The following is a 21,231-nucleotide window of genomic DNA, read 5'->3' on the forward strand; positions in this document are numbered from 1 at the left end:
CATGTGTGTGCTGTAATATTTTTGTTCCAGAAGACATTGCACCCCATCTCCCAGGAGACAACGCGAGGGAGGACAAGAACCGCAGAGTAGGAAGTGGCAGATTAGGACGATCTGCCTAGCAACAGCCATTTCTGGTAAGTAAAAAAAAATACATTTTCAAATGTTTTTTAATGTATTTAAAGGAGAGTGTTAGGATATATATATTTATATATATATATATATATATATATATATATATATATATCCTATATGATATATAATATAGATATATCCTATCCTATATATATATATATATATATATATATATATATATATATATCCTATATTATATATAATATAGATATATCCTATGCTTTCTAAGTTTTACATAATAAAAGGTAGAGATTTAATAAAGGACAATAAAAAGTCTTGATTTGAATTGGAAAGCTACATTTTATTGAAGGTACAAAATGAGCTGCCAAAAGTATCACACATTTGCATTTGACACAATCTCATATAAAAAAAATAATAATTTGGAACTCATGTAAAGTCTGCCCCTTTCACAGAAGGACAAGACAAGTAGATAAATAAATCTGAAATGATAAAAAAATAGACTACAGTCCATTTCATGCTTTGACTTGTAACATCCAGGAAACATATGGAGTCATCTGACATTGGAAAACACTTTGATCATGCAATGGGAAGATCGACCAACTCTGTTCTGGACAAAGAGGAGTAGTTAGGGTTTAACTGCCAGCTCCCATACTGAAGACATTTGCACAAAATAAGGTATGGGTTCTTATAAAACCAGAACTGAGAAAGATCATTTTATACAACAAGCTTATGTCACCAAATAAAACACTTTAGTATAACGACAACCCAGCTCAAAATTGGACAAGTAATAACCAAAATGACCCTAATGATGTAATATTTAACTCATTTAAGAGGTTTTCAAGCAAAACTGGAGATGTAATATTGATTCAAGAATGATAACCCTTATTTCTCAAAACAAGTGAAGGAAGAAGTTTTGTTTTTTTTGCTCACGTCAATCAATTTTCCTACATAGAGCACAGGTACATACTATCTGGCTTCTATAAGCATCAAAACAGGTCAGCCTTCACTTTTATAATAGATGTATTTCAACCCAAAATGATCAATATTTTACCTTCAAATCCAAAGTACCTTTTTATCAATACTTTTATATACCCAGCTTATCATTACAGTTGTCAACTCTCGAAATTTACCATGAAGAATCCAGAATTGGCATAGCAGTAGTAATAACAGTAATGATTATAATAACATGGCACCCATTGAACAGCTGTCAGATATAAGGCTTACAAGAGATGGACAGTAGACCTTGTTGGCACGAGACAAATCTCTATCCATGAAACAGATCTTGAGAGTATTTAACAGTTAATGGTCCATTCTTTATGACTGAGAGCCACAGATATGTAAGACATCATAAGATCATCAGTTAATAAGCAGAGACATTAAATTGTACAGACATGTTACAGACCAACAGCTGTATTTTATCCCTTCAGCACCACGATGCTTGTGCCATTAGAACATAATGACTGCATTCTTATACATATTGCAATGCAGAGCAAATAGACAAAATATATGGAAAACACAAAACACAACAGTGCAAAATAAAGGTTCTTGCCCATGTTTTCTATTATTCAGGTACTAAAAAAAAAAAAACTTTTCCACCGAGATTCTAAATTCTTCATGGGATAAATTATTTAGGTTGCTGTAGTCTTATTGACTTCTGTGCAGATTAAGAAATGTGCATATTTAAAAAGGGGCACATGCAGGATCTTCATGAATTTTATGTCAGTCTTATTATTTATCATACAAACTAAATGTTTTTTTTGTTTTTTTTAATTCAGTACTTGGAAAGATATTAGATAACAATAAAGCATAGGGCAAAAAAAAAATGATGGCCTCTTTCTTTCCATTAATTTAAAATAATCATTCCAAACACCTGCTTAAACAAGGGTGATAAAATGTTACTGTTTTACTTTCACTGTTACTGTTAATGTCCTTTAAACTGCTTTTCTCATATGGTAAAAAGGGGTCTACAATAACTATCCCCCTTGTTAGTGCTACTACCCCCATTTATTTCTAGGTCAATTCCTTTCTTTTGGGCTGGAAGAGGTAGTCCTATGGGGTTGTTTTCCCAGACATTGTCAGTTTTTATACAGGGTTTTGATGATTAACATCAAGGCATAGATATTATTTTAATAACAACATTAAAATGAAATATTCTTTGTTCTGCACGAATTCTTTTACACTGTGCAGTGGGAATTCTCCTGTATCAGGATTGTATAAATAAAGAAATAACCCTTATTTTGGCAACATGGCTACTGAAAGTTTTGTTGCAATGTTAGTGACAGTGACATCTATATACATTATGGAGATCTTCTTAGTACATTGGACCTTCTGCAAAAGACTACATCCTTATGTTATCAATGATATCCCGTTTCTTTATTAATAGGATAACTTTATATCAATACTTTATAGATTTTTACAGACAGACTTTAAAGAGAAGACTGTCAAAGACTGTTGATTGCTCAGTTCTTGGTCTTCAGTGAGCAGAGAACCAATGGCTGTCAGTCACCGGCTCTCTGCTCTAGTCCTGCAGCGCTCACTATAGAGGCTGAGCCAGCTACCGGTCAAGGCATCTGGGTGGATCCCTACATTTAAGTCAAGATCTCTCCAGTGTCTGGACCGGCTGATTATGGGTCACAGAAGTGCAGAAGGAAGTGCAATCCTGTGATCCGCAGGAGAAGTAGGGCCAAAAGAGCTTTGGCCCTACTTCTCCTTTAACACATAAAACATTATCCCACATATGCAGTAATCCTTTTTATACGTACTACTTTCCAGTTAAATAAGTAACTAAACTGACCCTACTATAATAGCCACAGCAGATGTAAAGGTCTGGAGGACCTGACCATCATAGTACCTAACTTCCAAAAGAAACTGGCAGATGGTTTAACTCCATGTTTACCAAAAAATTGAAATATCACATTTGAGTTGTCTGACCTTTAAAGTCCAACAATGGCCAAAACATTTTTTTAAGTTGTCAGTAGAGTCGAGAATAATTGATCCTCTGTTAGGATTCTAATGTTGACCATGACTTTGTTAGGGTGATTTTCCTCACTTCTAATAGAGTCACCACAGCAGGAAGACTGAAATAAAATCCAGAGGTTTTAAAAACTTCATGATCTATCCCGATCTAAAAAAATATATATATTTTGTCTATAGATAGGCTTTAGGTATGATATGACATAATTATTAAAATAGTCACACGGTGTACAAGGAAATACTAAACATCCTTAAGATTCAAATTTGCCACTGCTCACCAGCACCAAGCTGGACAAGGTACAAGACTGCCACATATTACAGATTTACTACAGTAAGATTTATCATTGTAAAGTATTCAGATTCCAAAATGTTTTGATGCATACCACTGTTAAACACATAATGAGGCACTGAAGGGGTTCTATACAGCATTGACAAAGTGCATTGTTTTGTTAAGTGCATCATAGATTGTTACCAGTCGTCTTCCGTAACAGTTCTTTAAGGTATACATGATTCTTTGTCCTAAACAATATTCCGTCTTCCGCTGGACATTGCTGCTTCCCAGGGACAGTAAAGGAAACTGGAAATAATGAATTGTGTTGCCCATAGCAGCTATTCTGTTTCTTGTTTTCCTTTTTAAACCTGAGGTAGAAAAATGAAATTTAAACTGTGCTTTTTTGCTATGGGTAATACATCCAAATCTCCTTTCTTCCACTTCAATAGATTGCCTCTTGTTTCATCTGAGAACTAACATTCTGTTGTTCACATTGCATTCTATACACTATACTTTTATTACAGAGTTTATGTTACTTAAATGCCATTCTGGTAGCGGTAGTAGTGACCTTATGTCAAATGAAGGTTTGAGAAAATCATAGTCAAGATGGCAGCCTTAAGATGACCTACCAAATCGGTATAAATTGTTAGAGGTGCAATGGAACAGATGCACTATGGATCTTCCATAACAGATCAGTTTGGAGAGGTGTAAAATAAGCAAACAACTATTTGTGGATGCTTTGGCCCAGAATGTAAGTCAAGGAGAAACAAGTTCAAAAACTTAGGTCAATTTAAACAAAGTTTAACATTATTTCATGAACTAGCACCCCCTTTATCAGGGTTATGATTTCATATAATACATATAATACTGTATATTATTTCACTATTTATAGTGTTTATATAAAGACAAAGGTTAAAGGCATTGAAACGTACATGGTGCACATATCATTCAAGGTCCATAACCTAATACAATCAAAGGCACGCAGGATTTGACAGGCTATGTAAAACACATATGTTTGTAACACATTTTTCTAAAAACCTTCAGAAGGGTGGGCTGCAACCCATTGAAACATTTGTAGAATATACCAAAAGCCTTATTTCAATACCTGACAAGTCCTGCAAAAGCCTCTGTTCTCATTAGTAGATTGAAGGGACGCTGTTAATCCATAATTTGTTAGCTACCGTACTTTTCAGAGCTGACCCAACTCTTCAAATGTCCTTTTTCTCTATTTGCTGCAACTCAGAAATAACCACCATGTATGATTGTTTTGGTTTTATGCTTGTACAAAGGTAATAATGAACCAAGGTAGTTTGCTTAATTTAAAGTAGGAAACAAACTTCAACTTAAAAAAAAAATGTCATCTGTAAACTGCAATAGCCCATGGCAATGTTTTAGAGATCATAGCTTGGCTGATCAAACTACAGTAAACATGAGAAACTCATTCTTACATGCCAATTTTACTTGAACTAAGTGCATGCCCACTGCAGGCTTTCATAAAAAAATAAATCAGCAAAGGATGAATTCTGATGTTACTTTGTAGATTGCTCTCTTAATTAATCTCAGTTTGTATTCCTCCAGCTCCATAAATAAGTACTGTTAGATACTCAGAAAGTTTGGCCCAAAAAAAATACTTGCCTTACAATTTAGGTCTCATGCACATGGACGTTTGCTAGGCAAAATATGCCTAGCATAAATATCCCAGCGTCTTCCCACACAGGCGCCGCAAGGAGGGTATACAGCTGCCCATAGAAGTGAATGGCGGAACGTCCCTGCAAAAGACAGTGATGATTCTGCATCTTAGCATTAACCCACATATGCAGGCACAGTACCTTCCCAGAAACACGAGACTAGGGGGTGTACGGCCATTCACTTCTATCGTCAGCTCTATGCCCACCTGTAGCATATTTTATGTCTGCACACATCCATGTGCATGTAGCCTAAGCCCTTGTACACACGTTCGGACATTCTGACGGAAAATGTCCGATCGGACCATTTTGTCGGATAATCAGGCAGTGTGTGGGCTCCATCGGACCGTTTCCATCGAATATCCAACCAACAAAGTTTTAGAGCTGGGCTATAAAATTTTCCGACAACATGATCCGATCAGACTTTGTCCAATTGTGTGTAGAGAATTCCGATCGGACAAAGTGCCACGCATGCTCAGATCAAATTCCTAGACCAAAGCTATTGGCTACTAGCGTGAACGTAGTCCCGTCGTAACTAAATAACGTCACCACGTTCTGAATGATCGGATTTTCCGACAACTTTGTCCGACCGTGTGTATGCAACAGTTTCGGACAAAATCCGTCGGACAAAATCCAACGGATTTGGTTGTCAGAATGTCCGACCGTGTGTACAAGGGCTTAGAGCCCTCTCTCCAGCTACAGAAGCTTGTTGAGACCATTGACATTGATATTTATTCTATTCGAATTTGGGAACAAAATGTTCTTACTTTAATACTACTGTTTGTTATATAAAATTCTGAACAAAATATAGTTTGCGTCCTTGAATTAAAAGGATTCTGACAGAAAATCCATACAGGATCATGGGGATCATTAAAACATTTTTTGTTCCCTATTGTTATTTTAAATAGATATTTTAGATTCAATTAGCTTTTAGCTGTTTGTTAGTTTTGTGGCAACTACAAACGTGACTGGTGGGCTGATTTCTGCAGCCTTGTAAGTAAACTGTTTGACTGTGAATAATACTCTTCGCTTTATAAAACAAGCCTTCTTTACTGCTGAACTTGAGTAATTAATTAACATTTTTGCAATGTAAAGCCAACATCATAAATATCAGCAGCAATGGAAAGGCAGACTACAGGCACTATAATGAAATAAAATACTATCCTGTTAATGTAAACACTAATGTAATTTTCAGTAAATAGAAAGCATTTTCTAAAATATTACAATTAAATTGCCACATGCCTTTGATGATCAAATGCTATTGGTGATAACCAAAAAAAAAGTTTTTAAATCAATGCGCAGCATAAAAAAGTTTTCATTGTAACTGAATAATATATTGTAGTTATCTTTCTAGATAAGGGACTGACACATCCTATGCCCTTGTACACACGGTCGGACATTCTGACAACAAAATCCGACGGATTTTGTCCGAAATTTGTGTTGCATACACACGGTCGGACAAAGTTGTCGGAAAATCTGATCGTAAGTAACCTGATGACGTTATTTCGCTACGACAGGACTACATTCAGGCTAGTAGCCAATAGCTTTGGTCTAGGAATTTGATCTGAGCATGCGTGGCACTTTGTCCGATCGGAATTCTCTACACACAATTGGACAAAGTCCGATCAGATCATGTTGTCGGAAATTTTTATAGCCCAGCTCTAAAACGTTGTCCGTCGGATATTCCGATGGAAACAGTCCGATGGAGCCCACACACAGTCGGATTATACGACAACGCGGTCCGATTGGACATTTTCCGTCGGAATGTCCGACCGTGTGTACAAGGGCTATGAGTTTTGTGAAACTATCTTACTACCTAGGAAGCCTGTCACTCGGGACATTTGAGCATCAGTCACTGCCAAAACTTCCAACCCTCCTGCAAGGCAAAGCAAAAATACAAATAGGTCCATTTACGAAGACTGGAGCATGGAGAATCTGGAGCAGCTGTGCATGGCAACCAATCAGCTTGTATCTTTCAAAACGTAACTGAACAAACTGAAGTTAGAAGCTGATTGGTTACAATTCACAGCTTCTCCAGATTCTTTCTGCTCCAGTTGTAGTAAACATCCCCTAATAATGTGTATTAAAGCAGAACTAAACCCTCTTATCCGTTACAGCTAAGGAAGCTGCCATTTTAGCCTATGATCTCTGGCTGCTATATGTGTTTAGTTATGACACCAGCCATTGATAGCTTCGCAGTTTAGTTAAGAGCACAAGCAACGGTGACAGTTGTCATTCATGGCATGCATTGAATATAACCGTTTTGTACAATTAATGAATTGATGGGTTTAGTTCCATTTTAAGCACTGCAGTACTGCTTTAATCTCCAAAAAAGAAAGGAACCTTTTGGCACAAAATGCCATTTACCTTAAGGAGTGCAAAAAAAAGCTTCAAGGATTATGATATACAGTAGATAGTGGGGGTTATTTACAAAAGGCAAATCCACTTTGCACTGCAAGTGCACTTGGAAGTGCAGTCGCTGTAGATCTGAGGGGAAGATCTGACATGAGGGGAAGCTCTGCTGATTTTATAATCCAATCATGTGCAAGCTAAAATGCTCTTTTTTATTTTCCTTGCATGTCCCCCTCGGATCTACAGCGACTTTACTTTCAAGTGCACTTTCAGTGCAATTTCAAGTGCACTTTGCACTTGTAGTTTACACTTGTAGTGCAAAGTGGATTTGCCTTTTGTAAATAACCCCCACTGTGGCATTTCTATGGTTTTTTGAGAGTTAAGGATAGTCAGTATTGGCTAGGGCTGCCTAAATCTGTCAGATCTGCTCTTTGTCAATGATAGCCAGTTCACAAAATGGGCTCTTTTGCCACTAAGGAAAAGTCTCCATCTGTACATCTGTGGGGTGTTTAACTTCCTGCAAATAGGCCCAAAGAACAATTCTGTCCCTAGTTAACTTCCTACCCCCTGAGATTATGGATAACTAAGCACACAATACAAAGCAAGATTCAATACAGGGATGTATCAATTTATGTGGCAGTATGGGAATTGTCATATTCTGTATATTATGAATTGCTCTGTTGCCTAAACAATTGTGTGTTACAATGTCTGCTGGCTCTTTAAATAATGTTCGTTCATTAAACACCTCCAATATGTACAACATGATATTAGTGTTTCAGACAATATTGTGCTTAGCGAGGTGTTAAGGGAAAATTCTTTTGATATGGGCAGCAGAGTGGTGTAGTGATTAGCACTTTCACCTAGCAGCAAAAAGGGTCCCTGGTTCAAATACTGACCGCAACATCATCTGCCTGAAGTTTGCATGTTCTCCCTGTGCCTGTGTGGGTTTCCTCCGGGTACTTTGGTTTCCTCCCACACTCTAAAGCAGCCATTCTCAACCAGGGTTCTGTGGAACCCTGGGGTTCCTTCAAAGGTTGCTAGGGGTTCCTTGAGCTGTGGCTGATGAACGACCTATTTGATGATGCCTACAGAGTTCAAGGTTCAGCACCACTTAGCAAACCCAGTAGCATGACACCAAATATCTTTTTAGCTGTCTTTAAGGGTGGCATTCTAAACACCACTTCAACGGGGGCATTCTTCCTATTGACCACTAATATAAGGAGCATTGTTCCTATTGAGCCCTAATGATTTGGTTTTAGTAAGGGTTCCTCGAGAAATGAAAATTATTTTTGGGGTTCCTCTAGGGTTAAAAGGTTGAGAAAGCCTGCTCTAAAGACATGCTGGTAGGTTAATCGGATCCTGTCTACACTGGTCCTAGTATATGTATGAATGTGTGTTAGGGACCTTAGGTTGTAAACTCCTTGAGGGTAGGGACTGATGTAAATGTATATATAAAGCGCTGCATAAATTGATGGCGCTATATAAAGTACCTGAAATAAAATAAATACCAATCTAAGCTGGCACTGGAAAGTACAGTGGATATGTCTGTCTTTGTAACCCCTGCTGAACAAAGAACTATACATGTGATCAATTTTCTCCAAAATAATTCTGTAAAAACCAATATATATCATTGTTTCTTTTAAGCTGAATGGTCTCACAATTCATGTTAAAAAGTGCAGCTTTCAAAATCAAGGGATCTACAATATTAATACTTGAACCAGCAAATATAGCTTACAGACCAGATTGCCGCAATTACTTTTTTTTAGTACTTGGTTGCTGTGGGTAGTATCACTTATAATTATAAAATACTTTACAAGCCACTATTTTATCCATAGGAGCTCACATGAAAGGTCCAAAAATATTTCCAACCATATCTGACCACCAAAAAGATGCCCAATTATTTGCAGCTTATGTTACTGATTCATCATTTTGAATGTTTGCAGAGTTCAATAACTGAATTAAAAGTGATAACAGGAGGTATTATATATAGCGTTCCTAATGCCACTGAGTAGAATAGACTGGACAACAGACTTAGAGGTTCTTCACAAAGATTTCATTCCCATAACATTCAGCTTAATAGGAACAATGGTGAGGGCCAAAGTTTATCTCCATAAGCAAAACTGGATATTTAGCTAATGTCCCTATGGGCAGCTGGGAAATAATTGAAATAGTTAAAACAGTAAGTGCATTTTTGCATGTTCCTTTGACAATCTAAAGCAACACATCTATATAAACTGTAAAAAATAAAGCAACAATTTGACATCTTTTTTTTTCCTCCTTTCCAGCTTGGCACAATCAGTCTCAAAAGTGCCCTTTCGGTCCTTATACATCACTGGAAGTTCTGGGCCCAGATAGAAACCTGGGTGGGATACAACCACAGCACGCAAGCCATAGTGATTTCTGTATGTCTGGGTTTCTGAAAGCATAAATAATGGGGTTGATGACGGAATTGAAGGTGGCTGGCAGAACCAATGAGTATGTGTATATCATAGGGTAACTTGAGTCAGCGACCAATGAATACACAGCAAAGGGAATCCAGCAAAGTGCAAAAGTACCCAATATAAGAGACAAGGTTGAAACTCCCTTCCTGGTGCTGGAGGCGTGAGATGTGGCCATAAACTGGTGCTGCACTGCAATCTGCTGGGCATGGCGGAAAGCGATCCTGCATATTTGCAGGTAGAGTTGCATCATCAGGGCGAAGAGAAGGAGAAAGGTAACTGCCAATACGGCTGCATTGTTTTTAGTCACCGGTCTCAGGACACTGCAGGAGGACTGTTCTCTAACACAGTTCCAACCCATGATGGGTAATAAACCAATGCAGATACACAGGGCCCAAAGCAGGATTAGAATTATATACGTGAAAGTCAGTGTTCTCTCTGTGTGGTAGGTAAGGGCATTGTAGAGAGACAGGTATCTGTCCACTGTGATAGCTAGAAGGCTGCAGACAGAGGCTGAGAAGGCAGCTAACAGCAGCCCTGCAGAGCTCAGTGTGGCCACTTCATTATTAAACACATATAGGACTACAAAATTCACAATAAGTCCCACACCTGCAAATAGATCTGCCAGCGCCAGGCTGCCGATGAGTATAAACATGGGGGCGCGGAGCGTGGGCGTATAGAAGAGTATAGCTATCACAATTGAGTTTTCACATGCCATGATGGTTCCTGTTACACACAGAATAATGTCCCATGGACTGACAGTCTCATCCGGAGACAGGTCGGATGTGGTAACGGTGGAGGTGTTGGTGTCCCATGGGTCGTAGGGGTGATGGGACATCCTTCCAGAGGAAGCATTGTGGAAATACAGCAGTTGATCCATGGCTGCAGCTGCAGGCTGGTGAAGCATTTCTGCACATCAAATCAGATGGAAAGAGAAAGAGAAAGAAAGGTGATAATTGAGGGATACCATCCAGAGACACAGAGCTGGAACCCTCAATGTCAGATTTGATATGCATATGTTGTAGAGTGCGACTTTGGTGTGCTAATCACTGAAAATGATTCTGCTACATGGTGTCAGGACGTAATGATTTCATGTCATTATGAGAAAAAAAATTAGATTCATTCTAGAAAACAGCTAGCTACAAAGAGAATATATGAGTACAATTTTTCATTCATGTCTACTCAATGTATGGAACTTAACCGATAAGTTGTCAATGAGAATCAACGCTGCCTTCTTCTGAGGATAAAATACTACTTTTTTACATTTCTCTTTTTTCCCATTCAGATGTAAAGTGATCAGGCCACATGTATGGTGTATAAATGATCTTGATCTTGCAGGATCTGGGTGCCTTTGTGCTAGCAGTCTCCTTCCTCCCCAGCCAAGGTGAGCTGAAAAGAAAGAGTCTTTCCATGCACGTCTGTTCCTACAGAGATGATTACACAGTTTACGCCTGTGCTTCGGCTGCTCGGGAAAGCTGAAAACGATAGGATATATTTATCTTAATAACAATAGATCCCAGGATAAGCTATGGTGCAACCCTCCCAGCTAAAATCACCTGTCCCTGGATACATCCATGTGTTTATCCAGCACCTAGGATGGCTACTGTCTATTTGTTGACTGGATTAGACTGATCATAAAGGATTTGTCTAAAGGTAAGGCTATAACATATATATATCTCCTTGTGCTGGAGAGTGGAGCCAGATCATTAACACCGCTGTTACACGCTCTGCAGCTTGGGCACCCTCTGCGTTTAACCTGCATCTTGGAACAGCTGCAGCCATACCTTAATCCGACATATGACCACATCATGGATTTGATAAGAAATCTCAACAAAAAAAAAAATATATATATATATATATATTTTTTTTTTGCTATTTTTTTTTATTACGCTGAATGCAACTGACATAAGACTGCACAGAAGATGACTCTCTCCTGGAGGGGCCTGCACTGCAGCTCATAATGTGCAAGATCAATGCACCCACTTCTAGCCAGCATGCTCAGCCCTTGTTCACAGCAGAGTGGCAAAGGCTAGGGCTACCTACGTCATACGCCGCCGTGTACTATGGATGCATAGTGTTGCACAGGAACTATTTATACCTATGGATATTTATATGATAGAGAGGTCTAAAATGTGCATTGAAATTCAAATACAGCATTCTATTTCTAGGTGGCTCTTTGTGTTTGTAAATCAATGTGAATGTGTATGCTCTATTATTTAAATACCTGTTGTTACAATAAAAATAAGAACTGTTATTAGCAAGATAGTTCTAAAAATGACTGAATCACTTCTAAATAAAGCAGATTTCTTTTTTGATGAATGACATAAGACAGGTGGCAGTGTATTGTTGTGCCCTATGGGCAGACCCCCCCAGAGCCCAGCAGACATGCCATGTTCTTACCTTCCTCCGGGTCTGTCCAGCTCGATGCTCCTTTTCCTAGTGCTGCCAGTCCTCCCTGGTCCCTGTCAGTCCTCCCTGGTCCCTGTCAGTCCTCCCTGTTTACTCTCAGTCCTTCCCGATCACTCTGAGTCCTTCCCGATCACTCTCAGTCCTCGGTTCCCATTGCTAATGCTGCTGCTTGCCAGAGCTGTGCCTTTGACTTGCACTTAATATTCTTGCCCCATTGGGTCTGCTGAGAAATCTCAGCTCTGACGTCAAAGTGTTCGCTGATATTCATGATCGGCTCCCAAGTCTGTGAATCAGAAGGGGGCTGTGAGCGGAATAATAAGGAGTCGGTGTACAGGGCGCTGGAATTTCATTCATAAGATTGTGTGCGGGGACACGCCCCCTGAGGGTCAGCTACACACTGCCTACCGCCTGCCTACTAACTGCTTACTGCAAGCCCGACCTGTCATCCCACCTGTCACACCTGACACCCCACCTGTCATCCCCGACCTGTCACACCTGACACCCCACCTGTCATCCCCGACCTGTCACCCCACCTGTCATCCCCGACCTGTCACACCTGACACCCCACCTGTCACACCTGACACCCCACCTGTCATCCCCGACCTGTCACACCTGACACCCCACCTGTCATCCCCGACCTGTCACACCTGACACCCCACCTGTCATCCCCGAACTGTCACACCTGCATTTATTACATCTCCTGCAGACATTTCTATAGCAGACAATGCCAGCACTCATCATACACAGACAGCAATAAGTAGCACATTATTTTTTTTATCCATGGGGGTTTAACGGATTCATTTGTATTATTATTTATTAGGAATATCTACCATGTATTTTCCCGACCCTTGTCATTACCAATCACCCTTTCTCTTCCCGACAAGATCCAGCAGCCCCTATGTAAGGGACAGAAAATGGCAACGGCTGTCAATCCCCGGTCAGGCCCCGCCCACTCGCCTCTAAGCCCGCCCCCCCGGGGGGCTGACGTCCGATGGAGCGCTGGGTGATGTCATTGGCTCAGAGCTGTCATTATTAACCCTGGCGGGGCTGGGGGAGAGAGGTTGTCCCCGGCTCTCCTGCGTCATGTGTGCCCCCCCCCCCCCCCCCAGGTACATACACTGCCCCCACCTTTCAGCACAATACCTGGCTGTTTCCATAGGAATGAGGAATCCCTGACCCCCTCCATCCATGGCTGCGTGTGCTGCACACTGCGTGCTGGAGAAGCAGATCACCGCTCACAAGGATCTCTTTGTGTAGGTTCGGGGAGTCCCCGGGGGCTGTGTGCGGTCCTCATAGATCGGGGGTCCCGGGTCCCCCGCACCGTCTATGGGCTCCATCTACTATGACATGACTTGACGCAATGCACCACATCGGACACCGACACCTTCTATGGGGCACATCCTCATAGACGGCCATGTACATGACACCCGACAATAAGGAGCACTGATCACCCTCATCCATGTACATTACACCCGACAATAAGGGGCACTGATCACCCTCATCCATGTACATTACACCCGACAATAAGGGGCACCGATCACCCTGATCCATGTACATGACATCCGACAATAAAAGACTGATCACCCTGATCCATGTACATGACACCCGACAATAAGGGGCACCGATCACCCTGATCCATGTACATGACACCCGACAATAAAAGACTGATCACCCTGATCCATGTACATGACACCCGACAATAAGGGGCACTGATCACCCTGATCCATGTACATGACATCCGACAATAAAAGACTGATCACCCTGATCCATGTACATGACACCCGACAATAAGGGGCACCGATCACCCTGATCCATGTACATGACACCCGACAATAAAAGACTGATCACCCTGATCCATGTACATGACACCCGACAATAAGGGGCACCGATCACCCTGATCCATGTACATGACACCCGACAATAAAAGACTGATCACCCTGATCCATGTACATGACACCCGACAATAAGGGGCACTGATCACCCTCATCCATGTACATGACACCCGACAATAAGGGACACTGCTCATCACCCAGATCCATGTACATGACACCCGACAATAAAAGACTAATCACCATGATCCATGTACATGACACCTGACAATAAAAGACTGATCCATGTACATGACACCCGACAATAAGGGGCACTAATCATCACCCAGATCCATGTATATGACACCCGACAATAAGGGGCACTGATCACCCAGATCCATGTACATGACACCCGACAATAAGGGGCACTGATCACCCTGATCCATGTACAGGACACCCGACAATAAGGGGCACTAATCACCCTGATCCATGTACATGACACCTGACAATAAAAGACAGATCACCCTGATCCATGTACATGACACTCAACAATAAGGGGCATTGATCACCCTGATCCAAGTAAAGCACACCCGACAATAAGGGACACTGATCACCCTCATCCATGTACATGACACCCGACAATAAGGGGCACTGATCAGCCTGATCCATGTACAGGACACCCGACAATAAGGGGCACTGATCACCCAGAATCAAGGTATATGACACCCGACAATAAGGGGCACTGATCACCCAGAATCAAGGTATATGACACCCGACAATAAGGGGCACTGATCACCCAGATCCATGTACAGGACACCCGACAATAAGGGGCACTGATCATCACCCAGATCCATGTATATGACACCCGACAATAAGAGGCACTGATCACCCTCATCCATGTACATGACACCCGACAATAAAATACTGATCACCCCTGTCCAAGTATAGTAAACCCAACAATAAGGGGCACTGATCACCCTGATCCATGTATAGTACACCGGATAATAAGGGGCACTGATCACCCTGACCCATGTACATGACACCTGACAATAAGAGATCACTCTATAGTACACCCGACAATAATGGACACTGATCACTGATCATCCTGGTCCAGGTACAGGACACCAGATAATGAGGGGCACTGATCACTGATAACCCTGATCCATGTACAGGACACCCGACAATTAGAGACACTGATCACCCTGATCCATGAATAGTACACCCCACAATAAGGGGCACAATTCACCCTGATCAGGGCTGGTGCAAGGATTTCTGACATCAGGCTCTACCCCTGACTCCACCCCCTTTTCCCTGCCCATGTATACCACACTTTTTTTTAATGAAGTGTCCATCAAATGCAAACCACCAGGTCTCATCAAATGCAGCCTCACCTGCTCACATCAAATGCAGACTACCAGCCCCCATCAATGCAACCTACCAGTGCCCATCAATTAATGTTTTTTGCTTCCATTCATTTGGAAGGACACCTGACAATAACAGGCAGGATCCCCTGATCCATGTACAGGCACCCGACAATAAGAGGCACCGATCACCCTGATCCATGTACAGGACACCCGACAATAACGGGCACTGATCACCCTGATCCATGTAAAAGACACCCGACAAGAACGGGCACTGATCACCCTGATCCATGTAAAAGACACCCGACTATAACGGGTACTGATCACCCTGATCCATGTACAGGACACCTGACAATAAGAGGCACTGATAACCCTGATCAACAAAGAAATTTTTATTTTTTTAATCAAGTGCATAATAAGTCCAACAAACACGACTCCTCTTAGTGGTAAATAATGACTCCAACAGTTGTCAATGTGTAAAATATTCATCCAATAGTCCAAATATATTATCACTTGTTGCTACAAACCACGACCTTTGCACATTCACCAGCTATTAAGCTGCATTAGAAAGGCAGCAGACAGCATTTTTAACACAGACAAGGTATCACAGTATGAGAATCCTTCTGCATTATAATTCTCCACTTGTATAAGGAGGTGCCAGCACCATAATATATCAAGCCTAGGAGGAACATATAATGGCTCCTGGTCCCAAAAGTGGAAGTGGTGGTGTGACGTTAGTACGCTGCTCCCAACACATTTCGTGCAAATGGCATGCACATCTTCAGGGGACACTAGGGGATACATCTCCAGGGTTGGGGCTGGTCAGGACTTAGATGGGAGACCACCTTACCTTACTTGTTAACTGCATAAATATTCTCTTTTTCCCTGATGGTTCCTTTTGAGTTTACATTTTAAAACGCAGTACAAGTGCAGATGCAAGAAAAATAAATACATTTCTATGAGCTTAGTTAACACCATTGAGGTGCTTTCACGTGCATTAAAAATGACAGTATACTTCAATTATGTATAAAGTACCAGAACACGTGTATATGCTTATTACAAGCACTGTAAATGCAGGCAATTGCAATTCAGTAAAGAAAAAAACAAATCCTAAAAACAACCACAAACTAATTGGAAATGCATTATAAATACATGTAAACATGCAGGTGGAATTGCACTTTGAACTTGGGGATCTGTGTCCCATTGGGGAGATTTCCTATTGCATAGCCAAAACTGAAAGTGAGAGGAAATCCCTCCAAAGTGAAAGAATCTTGGGGTGTCAATGGGGTCACCAGAACTAGTGTACCCATTGGAGGATTTCTTTTTGATGTTAACTCAAAATTCGGGATTTTACTTTACTTTTGCTTTCAATGATAATGGTAAATAGAACAATAGAGGATGAATCTCCCTAACGTTAACACAGACAGCAATAAAAACTGACAGGGTTTACTTCCTCTTTAAAGAACTAAAGGCAAACCCTTTTTTTCATTTTAGATACAGTAGCAAATAGTTGGTTATAACCGTTTTTTCCCTTGCTGTCCCATAGTCAAAACAGGAGGTGAGAGGAAATCCCTCCAAGATGAGGGAGTTCCTGGTCATCACCCAGGTCAACAGATCTAGAGTCCCCATCGGAGGGTCTCCCTTTTACCCAAATTTTTCCCCACTTTGCTGATAATAGTAAATAGGACAAATATAGAAGCTGAATCTCCCTATGGGGACACAGGCAGAACTAAAAACTTGACAGGCATTCTAAACCCTCTTCACTCTATCCAACACTAAAAAAAACATTTTGTCTTTGATTATACTTTAAGAGTCCATCATACAGCTACCCTAGGGTGCCCACGTGTCCCGGATTGCCCGGGATTGTCCCTTAATTAATATTTTTGTCCCGTGTCCCGGGCACCTTCATTCCGGGACAATACGATGTCCCGGGCTCCCGGAATAAAAACAAAACACACCGCCTGTGACCGCCAGTCCGCCACCCTGATAAACATTTGCTGAACTGTATGGTTGCTAGGGCCGCCCCGCGTCTAGCAACCAGTGACGTTAGCTGACACATGGGCAGTTACCCTATGGCTAAGCAGCGCGCCTCTGAGTCCACTCCATCCACCTCCTCTCCTTCTCCGCCTCCGGCCGCAGCAGCAGAGAGAGAGAGAGAGAGAGAGCAACCACCAGTATCTCGGATCTCTTCCTCCTGAGTCTCCTGACTGGTAGTGGCACTGCTGTAAGGCAGGATCCAGCCTGTGCCAGTCCCGGGGACCGCTGCCGAATACTTCCGCAGCCGCTGCCTGCAGCAGCACATTGCCAGCCAGCAGCCCAACTTCTCCAGTTCTCCTCCTGAGCCTTCTCTCGCCCACGAGGGCCATGACCCAACTTCGAGCTGCCAACAAAACTTCCAGGTATGTGTTTGTTGTTGCAGGTTGGCAGCAAATATCATGACCAGCTCTATAATGTGATACAGCAACTTGTTGGCAAATACGACTTTCTCTTTACACTTCCCTTCATTCTTTAGTCACTATTAAATGATTAAAACCTGCAGACGTTCCACATCAAAAAATAACTTCAAAAAATAACTGCACTTTAGCGTGGGCATGTTTGTCTTATTTACATGTATTTCTATTACAAGGACAATATCACTAAAAGCCTTCTTAAAAGCCTTAAAAGACTTAAAATAGTTTCTGTCATAGGCAGAACAGAATTCTTCCTGCTCCCAAATTAGGATGAGATATTATTGATGAAGTTTCCATCTGAATATCTGAAAGTTTCATATAGGTTTATACATAATCACATTTTTTTTAAAACAAAAAATGCAATAAGTGTATATTGATTGGTTTGCACCAAAGCAATAGTGTATACAAAATAGGGGATAGATTTATAGCATTTTAACCGCTTCCCGCCCGCCCTATAGCCGAATGACGGCCTTAGGGCGGGCGGCTTCCCTCGCCTGGCCGTCCCTGGACGGCCTGGTGTTTACTTCCGCAATGCGCGCCGCCGCGGGCGCGCATCGCGGAAGTTCTGTGTTTGCCGTGTCCCCCGGGGACAGGCAAACACAGATCGCTGTAAACGGCCAATCACAGCGGCCGTTTACAGCGTGATCGGCGTGTCCAATGGGAGATGATCTCATATGTAAACATATGAGATCATCTCTCAGCGCCGCTCTCCCTCCTCACACAGACAGCGTGTGAGAGGGGAGAGAAGAACGGCTGCAGCAGCCGTCAGTGTACAAAAGAAAAAAAAAAAAAGTAAAAAAAAAAGTTTAAAAAAAAGTGCCATCCTCCCCCAGAGCCATCCTCCCCCAGTGCCACCCCCCCCCCCAGTGCCATGCCCCCCCCCAGTGCCATCCTGCCCCAGTGCCATCCGCCCCAGTGCCATCTCCCCCAGTGCCATCCTGCCCCAGTGCCATCCGCCCCAGTGCCATCCACCCCAGTGCCATCCACCCCAGTGCAATCCACCCCACCCCAGTGCCACCTGCCCGCAGTGCTATCTGTCCCCAGTGCCACCTGTTGTCAGTGCCATTTGTCCCCAGTGCCATCTGTCATCAGTGCCACGTATAAGTGGCATCTGTCATCAATGCCACGTGTTATTAGTGCCACATAGTGCCATCTGTCATCAGTGCCACGTATTAGTGCCATCTGTCATCAGTGCCACGTATCAGTGCCATTTGTCATCAGAGCCACCTGTCAGTGTCACGTGCCATCTGTTGTCAGTGTCACGTGTCATCAATGCCACTTATCAGTGCCATCTGTCATCAGTGTCACGCGTCATTGGTGCCACGTATTAGTGCCATCTGTCACCGGTGGCACGTATTAGTGCCACGTATTAGTGCCACATGTCATCAGTGCCACGTATTAGTGCCACGTGTCATCAGTGCCACATATTAGTGCCACGTGTCATCAGTGCCACGTATTAGTGCCACGTGTCATCAGTGCCACGTATTAGTGCCACGTGTCATCAGTGCCACATATTAGTGTCATCTGTCATCAGTGCCACGTGTCATCAGTGCCACGTATAAGTGTCATCATTGCCACGTATCAGTGCCATCTGTCATCAGTGTCACGTGTCATTGTCCTGGTGCTTCAAAAGTGTAATAAATAGTCAACAAGTTAGATGTGTAATTTATGCTTCTAGAACACGTGATGGCGCTCCCTGCATGTTGGGCCTCTCTATGTGGCCAGGCTGTGAAAAAGTCCCACACATGTGGTATTGTAATACTCAGGAGGAGTAGCAGAATTTTTTGGGGGGTGTCATTTGTGGTATACACATGCCACGTGAGAGAAATAACCTATTACAATGACAATTTTGTGGAGAAAAATAAAGAAAATGAAAAATCTTAATTATGCAAAGAATTGTGGGAAAAAAATGACAACATCAAAAAGCTCACCATGCCTCTTACTAAATACCTTGGAATGTCTACTTTCCAAAAAGGGGTCATTTGGGGGGTATTTGTACTTTCCTGACTTGTTCGGGTCACAAGAAGCGAGATAGGCCACCAGTACATCAGATGTGATCAATTTTGTGCGATTCGCACCACAGCTTGTAGACTCTATAACTTTCACAAAGACCAAATAATATCCACTAATTTGGGTTATTTTTACCAAAGACATGTAGCAGTATAAATTGTGGCCAAAATTTATGAAGAAAAATTAATAATTTGCATAATTCTGTCACAGAAACAAAGAAATATGCGTTTTTTTTCAAAATTTTCGGTCTTTTTTCATTTATAGCGCAAAAAATAAAAACCCCAGAGGTGATCAAATACCACCAAAAGAAAGCTCTATTTGTGGGAAAAAAAGGACAAAAAATTCATTTGGGTACAGTGTTGCATGACTGAGTAATTGTCATTCAAAGTGTGAGAGCACCGAAAGCTGAAAATTGGTCTGGGCAGGAAGGGTGTTTAAGTGCCCAGTAAGCAAGTGGTTAATATATTTTTTTATTTTTTTTTACTAGAAATGGCGGCGATCAGCAATTTTTTTTTTTTATCGGGACTGCGACAGATCGGACACTTGACACATTTTTGGGACCATTGTCATTTATACAGCGATCAGTGCTATGAAAAGGCACAGATGACTGTAAAAGTGTCACTGGCAGGGAAGGGGTTAACACTAGGGGGGGTGATGAAGGGGTTGAATGCATTCCCTGTGTGTGTTTTAACTGAAGGAGGAGGGCACTGGCAAGTATCAAAAACCATCTTTTTTTGGGCAAGCATGGGTGTGGTGGGGGGGGGTGTCCCTGAATGGCAGTTTGAAAATGTGGTCACCCTAAGCTACCCAAGGGTGTTCATAGGCAGGGCCGGGACAAGGGGTGGGCAGGTGCCCCTGGCGCAATGGTTTACTGCAGGGGTAGGGGGCACCCTGACCCTAACCCTAAGGGAAAGGAGGGCGTAGTTTGGCATCTTTGCCCTGGGCACTGGATGACCTTGTCCCGGCACTGTTCATAGGATCCGAATAGACCAGGGACACCTCTGGGCACACCTCTAGGCACACAGATTAAAGTGGTATTAATCCCAAAACAAAAATATGTAAAATATTGCATCTTACCAATCATTAGATGTGGTGGGTGCATCAGTTTTCTTTTTTAGGCTTTCTTTCCTCTGTTTTCCCCTGGTGGTCTGGCCAATAACCCACCTCCTGTACTAGAGTTCACCCACTCTGGGTGATGGCACACTGGGAGCACATTTAGACGGCAGCATTCCCAGTCTGGGGGGGAGGAAAGTATTAGATGTACTAGCATATTTAGATACACTAAGATATTGAAGCCAAATTCTATGGCACACTGGGAGCACATCTAGACGGCAGCATTCCCAGTCTGGGGGGGGAGGAAAGTATTAGATGTACTAGCATA

The 21,231-nt window shown here is 42.1% G+C and overlaps 1 protein-coding gene across 2 annotated transcripts; it reads right to left on the minus strand.

Moving 5' to 3' along the window:
* Window positions 1–412: 412 nt before the first annotated feature.
* Window positions 413–12,678, minus strand: LOC143963308 (G-protein coupled receptor 12-like). 2 transcript variants are annotated; one of them, XR_013271091.1, is made up of 2 exons: window positions 12,213–12,678; window positions 413–3,705 (listed from the first exon to the last, which is right to left on the minus strand). XR_013271091.1 is itself a non-coding variant. In XM_077473238.1 (2 exons), exon 2 carries the CDS (start codon window positions 10,717–10,719, stop codon window positions 9,697–9,699), a length of 1,023 nt encoding a protein of 340 aa, XP_077329364.1. In that variant the 5' UTR covers window positions 10,720–10,721; window positions 12,213–12,678; the 3' UTR covers window positions 413–9,696. The 2 variants fall into 2 exon arrangements, 1 of the variants encoding a protein (XP_077329364.1); XM_077473238.1 differs by having other exon boundaries at window positions 413–10,721.
* Window positions 12,679–21,231: the final 8,553 nt, after the last annotated feature.

Source organism: Lithobates pipiens, unplaced genomic scaffold (assembly GCF_037356315.1).
Source record: "Lithobates pipiens isolate NorthernLeopardFrog02 unplaced genomic scaffold, aLitPip1_a1.2 Scaffold_1, whole genome shotgun sequence".
In the NCBI taxonomy this organism is placed as follows: Eukaryota; Metazoa; Chordata; class Amphibia; order Anura; family Ranidae; genus Lithobates; species Lithobates pipiens.

Excerpts from the sequence above, each read along its gene's own strand:
- LOC143963308 (XM_077473238.1), bottom strand. The coding sequence starts at position 10,719 with ATGCTTCACCAGCCTGCAGCTGCAGCCATGGATCAACTGCTGTATTTC.